Below are 12,002 nucleotides of genomic sequence, written 5' to 3'. Positions count from 1 at the left end.
GCCAGATGTGGGGGAGGGTGAGAGGACTCACCAAAGACAGAGTGTGGAAACAGAACAGGCAGACTGACGAAATACACTGCTGAGGGGAGCTTTGGGCAAGACAGGAGAGGTCTACTCGCCATGTGGGTATCTCCACTGCTGGCGGTGATCAAACCGGCACTGCAGAGGCTGCGGTCAGCTTCACAGTGCTGTGCTCAACCACCTGCGCCACCAGGGAGGCCCCAAAATTATATTTCTTAAAAGTGATTAAATTAGACAACGTTGTCAAAACCTAAGTGGACTTTATGTCATTTCTCTATTACGATGTGGGTGGATCCTTAGAAACTCTAGAAATTGAACTTTAATCCAGAGCCACAGAAATAGTTTCCTTGATCCTAAAACCATAGAACTCTTATTGAGTCAGAGACACAGCTTCACTCTCAGGCTAGCGAAAAGCTTTGCTGCAACCAAGAACCATAACTCATCTGAAAGTTGACCACTGAATTTAATTTCTAATCTTCCTGCACCAGGTATAACAGTTTCTTCCTATCTGGCTCTTCCTCTCTCACTTTTTTTTTTTGCTTTTGCTTTTATATTAGTGCATGACTTACCAATTTATTTTATTTATAATTTGCCTCACTTCACTATAATGTAAACTACTATGGTCCAAGAGTATGAAAAATACCATTGCCTCTTTTACCTTTCCTAACTCTCTTGTCTCAGACCCAGAATGACAACTGTGTTCCTCTCTGTTTCACTACCATGTGGTCTTAGTCCATGTTTTAGTTTCAGTTCTTGTTGTAACTCATCAACCCACTATTTAACATATGTGTATTCATATGCCATGCAAATGGCTTATTATGTGCCTTATTTATCATGGGCCATCCAAACGCACATAAATATGTTGTGGTGATAAGCTTCACAATGTCTAGCAAGATTTTTATATTTATATCTCTATAGCAATATAAAAAATATATAAATATTCAAAACTTATCACAGGCAAAAGAACACAACATTTATTTTAATTTATTTTTTAAATTTTTCATTTATTTTTATTATTGAGCTACCATTGATGTATAATCTATATATGATTTATAGGTATGGATTCACAATCACCACACCATACCCACCACCAAAGCACCCATATCCCTTCTCATCACCAGGCAAAAATTCACAAAATACAATTTTTTTTAAAAAAACTTCAATTTTGTAGTATTATCTGGTTTTCCTTTATTTTTATCTATTTACTACCAAATCACAGAAGTTTGAGATCACAGCTTTAAAACTGACTACAAGATTTCATGGAAGGAGGAGAAGTCCATAAATCACATGACTTCACTTGTCTTGAGAACATACAGCTGTAAGGTTTTTCTAAAGCAAGATTCATTACAGCTTTAAATGCCTACTAACCATTAAGTCTTTATCAAGCCACCTATGATTTAAACTTACTTCTTTAACACAATGTCCGTAGTCCATAAAGTCTGCTAACTCCTTGCCCATAGGGAAATTACTTTCAATGTGTCTTCTGTTCCCTTTCACTGAATACCATGATTCTGTCATAGAGTTACCTTGGTGTCACCTTGGTGAGCAGCCAACCTCATGATTTCAAAGTCCTATTTAGTTTTAAGCTTTCAACTGCAAAGTAGAAGTGTTTATCTTTATTCCATAAAATCTAATTATATTCCAGCTACATAACACTGCCCTTAGTCGTTGCAACTCATTCTGCTGAACCAACATCAGCAGGTTATGTGGATTGAATTTTTTTTTTTGTAGTGATGATGGATTTGTGCTGATCCTCTCACATTCTTTTATAGAAATCCTATTTTGAAATTGGTACATATTTCTAATACTGGCTAACCAAGACAAGGGAGATCATCTGTGACTGGCAAACAAATTAAGGCTAACTTTGGAATTTGTTATTTTGGGCATTTATATGAAATTACATGAGAGGAAAAGGGAGGAGACATAGATAGAATGTATTTTACCAATTACTTGGAATTTGTCTGAGAGTGAAAAGAAATAACTAAAATAACTAGAAATGTAAGGAATCTCATTTTGGGGGAAAATAAAATATAGCAACATTTTTAGAAGAATGTGTGTTAGATGTTTAGTATCAGAATGTGTTATAATATTAACCAGTAGCTTAATTAATTACTAAATATTAATTAAAAACTATAGAAAGTGATATTATTTTACTTTCATTACTTATGATACTTTTAAAAATTATATATTTATATATGATATATATCAATTCATTTTATACATTTGATAAATTTTAATTCACTTATTCCTTAAATTGAAAAATAATATATTAAGTAAAATATGCATAGTTATAGGCATAATCTAAAAACACAACTGAGGCAAGTCTAGAGATTCACACTTAGGAAATAAATATGAATATAGTTTTTATGTAACTATACAACTTTCACTTCATATTTCTCTATAGATGCCAATTAAATGGATGGCTCTGGAGTGTATACACTATAGGAAATTCACCCATCAGAGTGACGTTTGGAGTTATGGTAAACAAATTTTCTTTGTGTATTAAGGTTTTCAAGGCAAAAGTAAATATATTAGATTTATGTAAAATATCTAAGTCAAATAATTTATTATATTGGAAATGCCTATTTCTAAACCCTTCTTCCTAAAGGAATTAACATTTTATTCTTTGGGTTTTATTTTAATAACCTTCTAAGTAGTATTGTGATCTTTTTATTATTTCTTGGTTCTTTAAAATGTTCTTTTAATATCTCTGTTGAGATGCCTACGACTGTCTTTAATTTAATAGCAACACATGTGATCATTTTGACAGAAAAATATTATCTCATTTTAGTTTGGAGGCAATTTCATAGAATGTCACAGTCTTAATTTTCAACTGTTGTTCGAAAACGAAAACGTAATTAACGGCAATGAATATCAAAACTTTTCTTTGTTTTGCTTATGGGGATTTCTGTTTCCTAGTAAGGAACAGATCATTTTTAAACAAAGAACAATTACTGAAAACTCTAAGGTGAGAACAATAAATATGGAGGAGAGATAAGAAAAGACCACTAATTGCAGCTTAGGTTTTAATTCACAAGCTACATTTATAGTAAACAGATTTATTGAAGAGTGAGTAATATGAACTGGGAAGAGTGATTTTTTAAGTTAAAACATTTATGTAAGTGCATTTAACTCAGTTGTTGAAATAAACTACTTAGCATCTCGCTGGCTATTGACAACTTAAGTCCATCCAAGTATTAGTAGAAGGAATCAACACCTTTCCTACAATTAGCTATACCATAAAAGACTAACGTTTCTTACAACAACAATAAAAATGCTACCAATTAAAAGGTAGTGGTGGTACTTAAAAGTTCGGAACAATTTATTTTACTCAAATTTATGTTAGTTTTATCTTTATTTTTATTTAAAAAAGGTAAATTATTAAATCAATATAAATAAAATATACCTCTTATCTACAAGATAGTAAATGATCTTTAAAAAAAATTAAGACATTTTTATAAAATGGTTCCCTCCCATCACACATATATATGCTATAAGAGGTTTTAAAATTTTTATAAAGGCCACATGTATTCTATTCAGCTTAGCAGTAGAAAGCATTGTGTGTTTGAAGTTTATAGAAGTACAGGGAAATGTTTAACAAAACTGGGTTGTTAAGCTGTAAGGATTAAAGAGGACTGAGTCTGTCATCTATATTGTATATATTGTATATAGATGATAGATCTGTATGTTAATATATCCATTAACATATGCATAGCATTTATCATATGATACAAATTAGTGAATATTGTATGATATAGATTTAGACATTTTAGGTGTTAGGTATATATTATATATAATATATTGTCATATATCTTTTATTTTCTTTTCCTTTTTCCGTTTCCCTGAATTAGATGTGGCAATCTGCTGCAGGCAAATTTTAAATGACCTCTAAAACAAATTAAATACATGTTATTTACTCTAACAAAAGAAAATGTTGATAATGTGGTCATATTTGTAATAGTAAAATTTATCTTTGGGGGAAAATCCTGTTACTAAAGTTATCATGTTCATCTTCATGTTGAGTTGCAAAATCTCAGTTGCTATTCAGTAAAAATAAATAATAGCTAATAAGAGATAGATAGGTAAGTAGGTAGATAGGTAGATAAATAGAGAGAAAGAATTCTGTTTTGAAATATAGTCTAGGTCATAAACACATCATTAAGGCATTTTGAGATTTTTTTTTAAATTCTTTTTTTTAAGATTTATTTATTTATTTATACAAGCACTGGGTTCAGTCAGAAGCATGGGAGGGTGAGAGAATTCACCAGAGCCAGAGCGAGGAACTGAACAGGCAGAAGGACTGAAGTACACTGCTGAGGGGAGCAGTGGGCGCGGCAGGAGAGATCTGCGGGCCATGTGGGACACTTGCCTGGTGGCCGGGGATCGAACCAGTGCTGCAGAGGCTGCAGGCAGCTTCGCAACCCAGGGCTCAACCGCTGTGCCACCAGGGGAGGCCCCATTTTGAGGTTCTTTTTAATGATATATCATACTTGACTACAAAAGACATACATGCAGAGAAAGTTGCATAATCTTGTTTACAGTACACTTTTGTGGGAAACTGCCACCGGGTACAGCTTTATTTTTGTAAAAATAAATATACATCAACTATGGTTTAGATCTTCAAATGATAGGTTTGCGTTGTAAGTTTTGAGTATTTTTCCAATTCAGTTTTCCCAACATGTCCTTCTACCTGAAGCCATATGTTTAGTCATCTTGTCATCACTCTTACAAAGAAATAATTGGTCTATTATTGGCAGAAATGTGTGTTTTGATGTTTCTGCTTTTGTTTTGTATTAATATTTGTGTTTATGGTATTTTCTCTGTTATTTTGATTTGTAATTGTTTTGTATATTGCTTATGTTAGAAGTTCTGATAGAGAAGTGAGAGTCTCTTTTCTGTCTTTTATACAGCATACATAAGGTGATAAAATGTTTGCATATATATAAATATGATTGACTAAATAGAAATAGACAGTTCACCACAATTAACTTGCCCTGCCCTACCTCATTTTTTCTATGGAAACAATCCTTAATATGCATAATTAAATAGAATCAAATAAAGATCAAACAATTAAATCAGGCCACTAGTTACATGTTTGCATTATATTATTAATCATAAAATTGAAATATTAGCCAAAAATTATTAGTTAATTATTAATGATTCTATTATGAAGGGTAATTATAAGTTCACATATACTTTTATCTTTTTAGCTTTCTATAATTTTTATCAGTCAAAGATAGCTGTTAAGAGAAAAAAAAGACTAAGTTTGAATAATTTATTACAGATAGCAGTAGGAAAGAAATCTTAGATCTTATAATAAAAAATCAATTTTTATATTAAGGCACTCGTATAGATGCATCAAACAAAATTCACTTGGTAATGCTGCTGTGCACAGATAGCTATTTCTAAACTTACACAATCTTTATCCTTCAGAAAAATGTTTTTTAATTATATAATTATTAAATAATAAAGAAGAAACATTTACCTTCTTATAAGTAATATATAAGTCATTGCTCCTATCAGTATCTATTCTCATAATTGACTATTTGCATGATAATATTTAAGACATTTGCTTTTTAAGAGTAAATAAGTGTATAGTGACTCAAGAAAATCATTTCATGATGTAAGGAATAAAATTATTTATTCCCTTCAATTTTGTGATACACACTTCACATGTGTTATATCTTATATATGGATCATTCCTCCTCAGGCTCTCACATATGCTAACGATATGGGTTGCTTGACTCCATTTGTTCTCTTTGGTTTATTCTTATTTAAAATGAGAGCCTCAATTCTTGACCATAACATAAGGGCATTATCCTGGAAGACCAGTTTAGTCTTTAGGACTTTTAATGACAAAGATGCCAGGCTCAAAATTTGTCAATAACAGATTTTGCCGGTAATCATCTTTATCTGATACTGAATATTCATAGTACATAGCAAATTGTTTAAAAAACTTACATATTGTGAGTGAAACTTAACTTGGGTCAGCAAGCAGCATTATTTATATGTAGAGCAGGGAATAGTTTTGTAATCTGATATCCACTCTGAATTTTCTCTTTTACCTATTAATAATTTCAAGACAACAATTAAAGAATTGAATTTCCCACCAAAATTTTGGCATTGGATTTCTCATTGTAGAAATAGGAATCTGAAGACTGCTCTCTAGGGAATTGTCTCTTGCCTCCAGCATATTGTTTGTTTGTTCAAAGTATGTTGTTAATGTTCTTACTTAAAATCTGGTGTCCAATGTAGGAGTCACTATATGGGAACTGATGACCTTTGGAGGAAAACCCTATGATGGAATTCCAACCCGAGAAATCCCTGATTTATTGGAAAAAGGAGAACGTTTGCCCCAGCCTCCAATCTGCACTATTGATGTTTACATGGTCATGGTCAAATGTAAGTTCACAAAATAATTTTATGATCACCATCATCATTGTTTTTAGTAAAGCACATATTAGTCAAACGGGACAATGTTTCTGTATTTTGAAAAATACAAGAATTCAAAAATAACTAAGAAACATTTTTGGTTGATTATTGTTTGTTGTGATTATTGTTCATTTAAAACAATATCATATTTCAATGCTATGAAGTCAATATTATGCCCTTTACTCTTACTGATTTCACTTAGATTCTTATTTTCATGGCAATCAAATTGTCATGAAGAGATTCAATTAGTCACAATAATTTTATTAATCTTTCTGGTAAATGGCAGACTGACTAAATGGTGTAAAGAAAGAATGCTTGAACCTGATAGTTAAAATATGATTTTAATGGTTTTAATAGTCAATAGTAAATTAGCAGGGCAGAATGGGAAGTGAGATGATGTGAATCTACATTGAACCGAAAAGATTACGAATGTTTACTTTTTTCAATTTGATCATTTGTTTACATCTAACTCTTTTGCTTTTTTCCCTCCTTACTATGCCCCAGACACATAGGTATTATAAATGTGTTTTGGAAGCCTATGCTCTTAATTTAAATAGAATTAGAGAAGTCTCTGGAGTTTCTGACTTAATTTAAGTGAGATTAACATTCAGCAATCTTTCTTGTGTAATCTGGGGTTTTCCCCTTTTGGTTTACACAGAGTTAGCAAAGAAACAAACTGGTGAAGGTGAATAAGCATCTTATTAATAAGAGACTTTGGACCCAGGTCTACTCAGATTTATATTCATGACATGTGTGATACATTCTGACAGGAAGGGAAGAAATAAAATATGTGCTCTCACTTCAGGTCAACATGCCCTTTTCTCTAAGCATCGTTCTATTTACTCAATATTTAGTTAGAAAGAAACTGATACCTCACTGCAAAGTTAACCTTTTTTGGTTCCAGTAGTTCCAGAAACACCTTTTATTCTCATTAGCATCTTGGCATCAAAAGCATTTTCTCAAAAAGTAGATGCATGTAGAATGTAGATCATCTGTGCTTTATTTGGAGAGAAAAAATTCCTATGATATTAATGATAAATAGAATGACAGAAAAAAATTTCTCAGAGCAAGAATGAAAATTGAACTAGAAAAATTAGAAACAAAGCTTTATAACTTTACTGGATCAATTACTATTCAGTAAATATCTATGGAAGAAAGTTCAAACACATGTATGCATTATATATTTGATCCCATAACTAGCATAGAAAATGATGTAGATACCTCATGTAGATACACTGATAAAAGACTGTAAAGTCAGGGAAACATTTTGCCTAATAGGGAGTTTTACCTTGCTTTTAAGAATTTTAATACCTATGAAGAGGGCCATTTGGCAAGAAAATCAAGAAAAGCTTGGTGCTGTTATTTTTGTCATCTCATCAGCAAGCAGAGCCTAGGGAGATAAGACCCACTTTATCTAGACTGCAAGCTAAATAATAATACATACCTTGAAAATTGCTGACAGTGTATTTATAGTGGAAAGGCTAGTATTAAGATAAGCTAATAACTATTACAGAATAAACATTACCAATCAGTTTGCATTAGTAATTTTTTCCCACCAGGAGAAAAGCATCATGAGATGTTACATCCCTTTCCCCTTTAAGCCAATGTACTGCTTTGTAATCGAAGCTCTTTTGCTGATGTCACTCCTGATACAAAATGACAAATTATATTTCAATCACCTCTTCTATAATGATCAAGGAAAAATCTTAAAAATTCACTCCACATCAAATGAAAAAGAAATCTGAGATTCTACAGTTCCTTTTATTAGCATAGGTTATATTTTCTAGAAGAAAAAATATTTTTTAATTCGTTCAAAAAAATAAAATTGTGTTATTCTACAATGTGTTACTTTTAGTGATGAGTATCAACAACTGATTGATACATAGTCAAACTACTGGGTTGTTTCTTTCATTAACTTTCTTTCTTCTCCAGATCATTATTATTAAAACAATATGTTTTGATCTTTGCTTATACTTAGTAAAATCTGCCTCTAAATTCTTCCTGATTGTGGTTAGAGTGACTCTCTTCGCATGTAAATTTCTAGGTTGGATGATTGATGCTGACAGTCGACCTAAGTTCAAGGAACTGGCTGCTGAATTTTCCAGAATGGCTCGAGACCCTCAAAGATATCTGGTTATTCAGGTCAGTACATATAACTTAGATTTTAAAGAACATCCCAATGCAAACATAAGAGAAAATATGAATATATCTGGACTTTAGAATTATGAAAATAACCAGTTACAAATTAAACAGATTATCATATGAAACAGCTTATGGAAAAGAGCCTTTACTTGATGTCAGAACCACTTTTGAGTATCTTCCTTTAGTATTCAAGTGACTGCTATTAAATCATCAAATAATTATGATTATGCATATACATATTAAAGCCTTTATCCTCTGACAGGGTTTCTAGCTCTCTGCCTCTTAATGAATGTTTTGTGTAAGTTATATTCATTATAATAATCCTCCCATTTCAGAATAATAGTAAGATGGATTTTTGTTTTAATTGTGCCCCTCGTTAAAAACAATAATGGATTGGATAATTTTAAAATTGTAATATATTTCTCTATCATTCTTTTTACCAAAATCATAAACAAGTGGACCTTGGAATACACTGAATTTTATTTCTCAATACACATCAATAATCACATGAAGATAAAAACTAGATTTTAGAAGATAGTGATTTCTAGCTATCTTTTTCCCAAATTAACTTTTTTAAACTAAAAATATTTATGGCAAAATCATATAACTTTGAGGAATAAAAAAATATGTTTCTCCAAAGGTTTTGATGTCTCTCACATCCCCATTTGTTTTTTGCCACTTGTGTTATGATTTCACCTAAAAATGTTATGCTATTAAACTATGTAGTCTATGTGTCTTGATAATGTTACACTATCAAATCTACTGAATTAAGTAAAAAAATCATTATTTTTTCATCTATTCTAATGTCACTGTTCAAACTCCATCTTGGCAACAGAACCTCCATTATTCTCAGATCTATGGCTCTCTCAAAACATCATAGTATTCTGCTTTATTCATTTCATATTTTTCCTGTATAAAATTTATTAATCTCATCCTGTCATATCCAAGCATATTGTAGCCTTTTTTATGACAATCAGTAATGCTAAAGAATTACTTTAAAATGACTATATGAATTTTAATCATTTATTTTGATATTACATATATTTACTACAAAAACCATATATTTAAGAAAAAGGAAATAATCACTTTTTCATATGTTTGATGATCAATCCTTTAGGGCGATGACCGCATGAAGCTCCCCAGCCCCAATGACAGCAAGTTCTTTCAGAACCTCTTGGATGAAGAGGATTTAGAAGATATGATGGATGCTGAGGAATACCTGGTCCCTCAGGCTTTCAACATCCCACCTCCCATCTACACTTCCAGAGCAAGAATTGACTCTAATAGGGTAAGTCATTGTATATTACCTACCATACCATTGTTGAGAAAACTGCTAAATTGTAGAATAATTATATAGCTCAGATCTGTGTGATTCCAAGTTTTAAAACATAATCATCAAAAAATATGTCAAACCTGCTCTATATAGTTTATTTCAAAGACAAGTTTGGACAGTACAATATGCACTCTGAAACAGTTTCAAGATTTCACAAGAAAAAAAATGTAGTTTTTTGTATTATATTAGTTAAAAAAAATCTTAATTTTTAAAAATCTAAAACTAATTCTAATAAAACAGTTTATGTTTATAAATATATAAAATGTGTTAACAAGACAGACTTTCTACTTATCTTCACTAATAAGATGTTATGACTTTTACTCACTTAACAAAGATTACATATGTCCAGTCAAATTGAAATAGATACAGAAGTATGTAATTCATTGAACTAAATCATATTGGGAAGAATGCTGAGTAGTTTTTAAGATGTAGATTTAAGTTTGGAAAGAAGCTTCTGAAAAATATTTACATTCATTTTAAACATTATGTTCAATTTATATGAATACCATTCTGTCTCTGAAAACTGTCAATCCATGTATTTATTTGTTTGTTTTAAAGATTTCCTCCATCATTCATTAAGCATAATGCCTTTGCATGTGAGACACTATTAGACATTTGAAATTCAAATAATTTTTACAAAAACCCTGCTCTCAGCAAGCGTTCAGGTTTATGAAAGAGTCACACAGGAAGGGAGACCACAGCACCGCATAAGTGTCATAACAAAGTGTTCATTGGCTGTTATGGAGCATGGAGAAGCAGTAGAGTATGTCTAGAGTCAATTTCTTCTATCAATAATACTTAAGTGTTATGCTTTCTTTTCTCTAGAAAGTAATTCTTAATCTCCTCTCGCACCTAGAAAACTATCTTTCCCATTTGTGGAGTGGGTGAACCAAAATGCATCTTTTGTTTCAATTTGCACTTTACTTCTTTCTGATGTGCTAAGAAATAATTACATAACAAATTTGATTGCCCCTCCTTTTTTGTCCTTCCTGCTAAAATCAGTATTTAAATAAGGTGAAAACTGAACAAAATGTTGTCAGAGGATGTTGAAGGATGAAAAAAATGAGTCTGGTTTCTTAAAATTTTCATCATTTTTTAAAAAATAGAGTATAGGCTGAATATTTGACTTCTCAGAAAAAGTGGCTATATATACTTTAGTTTGTACCACTGTCACTTTTCCCTCAGATTAGACTTTATAACTTTTATAATGACATTTTAGTTAGGTTACCACACTCGTGGTAATTACCTTTGAGATTTTTATTAAACTAATCCAAAGAAATGGAAATATAAGAAACCTTTGGTCTCCTCTGTAAGATTTATGATAATGCACTACATATACTTCATAATGATCTATAAGTTGTATCAACTCAAGCAAAATGATAATGCTGAAATAATAACATTGTTCTCTATATGACAGTTGAAAATATGACAGTTTCAATTAGGTTTCTCTTTATAGTTCAGTAATCAAAACCATGACTTGTTATTTTATGAAATAATAATAGTAATAGTAATGTCAGCTAAAGCTTGTTGGGTGCTTACTTTAACCCAGGTACTGTAAGTGTTTTAAATTATTTCACTTTTATTTTATAAAGTCCCAATTTAAGAGGTAAAAAAATGGCAGCTCATTTAGATAACATACAAAAAATTAGGGATAACAATAGAAATTGAGTTCAGCTTTCACCAATCCCACATGGTGACTATGGTTCTAGAATAACAGAGGGGTTTATTTCACATTGCTATTACTTTTTACTACTTACAGAACTAACACTTCTATTCATTGAAAGGTAATTGAATAAAAGCAAATAAGTCAGATGTCAGGAGTCTCATATTCTAGAAACAAACTTTTGACATGGCCACGTTGGTCCGATAACTCAGTGAGACTCAGTTTCTTTACTTCAGTGATGAACATTTTAAACTAGACCACCTACCAGCTCCGCCCACTCTAAAATTACCTTTTCAAAGGATGACTTTCAAATTAATTATTACAATGTATGCATTTGTATTATATACTAGAAAAACTTAATTGAGTTAAATTAAATAAGTACCAAAAAGCATTTTGGTTATCTCTAACACA

The 12,002-nt window shown here is 31.2% G+C and overlaps 1 protein-coding gene across 2 annotated transcripts in view; it reads left to right on the top strand.

The window, feature by feature from the left end:
* The window catches only part of ERBB4 (erb-b2 receptor tyrosine kinase 4), a gene marked incomplete at both ends in the record, with an annotated part of 956,569 nt that overhangs the window by 911,010 nt on the left and 33,557 nt on the right, over positions 1 to 12,002 (top strand). For both annotated transcript variants that reach the window (XM_084249633.1, XM_084249632.1), the window contains 4 exons: positions 2,426 to 2,501; positions 6,277 to 6,423; positions 8,498 to 8,595; positions 9,713 to 9,883. In XM_084249633.1, the coding sequence (XP_084105759.1) occupies positions 2,426 to 2,501; positions 6,277 to 6,423; positions 8,498 to 8,595; positions 9,713 to 9,883 (492 nt within the window). The remainder of the gene's footprint in view (positions 1 to 2,425; positions 2,502 to 6,276; positions 6,424 to 8,497; positions 8,596 to 9,712; positions 9,884 to 12,002) is intronic.

Source organism: Talpa europaea (assembly GCF_964194135.1).
Source record: "Talpa europaea genome assembly, chromosome: 1".
NCBI classification, from domain to species: domain Eukaryota; kingdom Metazoa; phylum Chordata; class Mammalia; order Eulipotyphla; family Talpidae; genus Talpa; species Talpa europaea.
The sequence above is the reverse complement of the archived record's forward strand: the minus strand, read 5'-3'. Positions and strand labels throughout refer to the sequence as shown.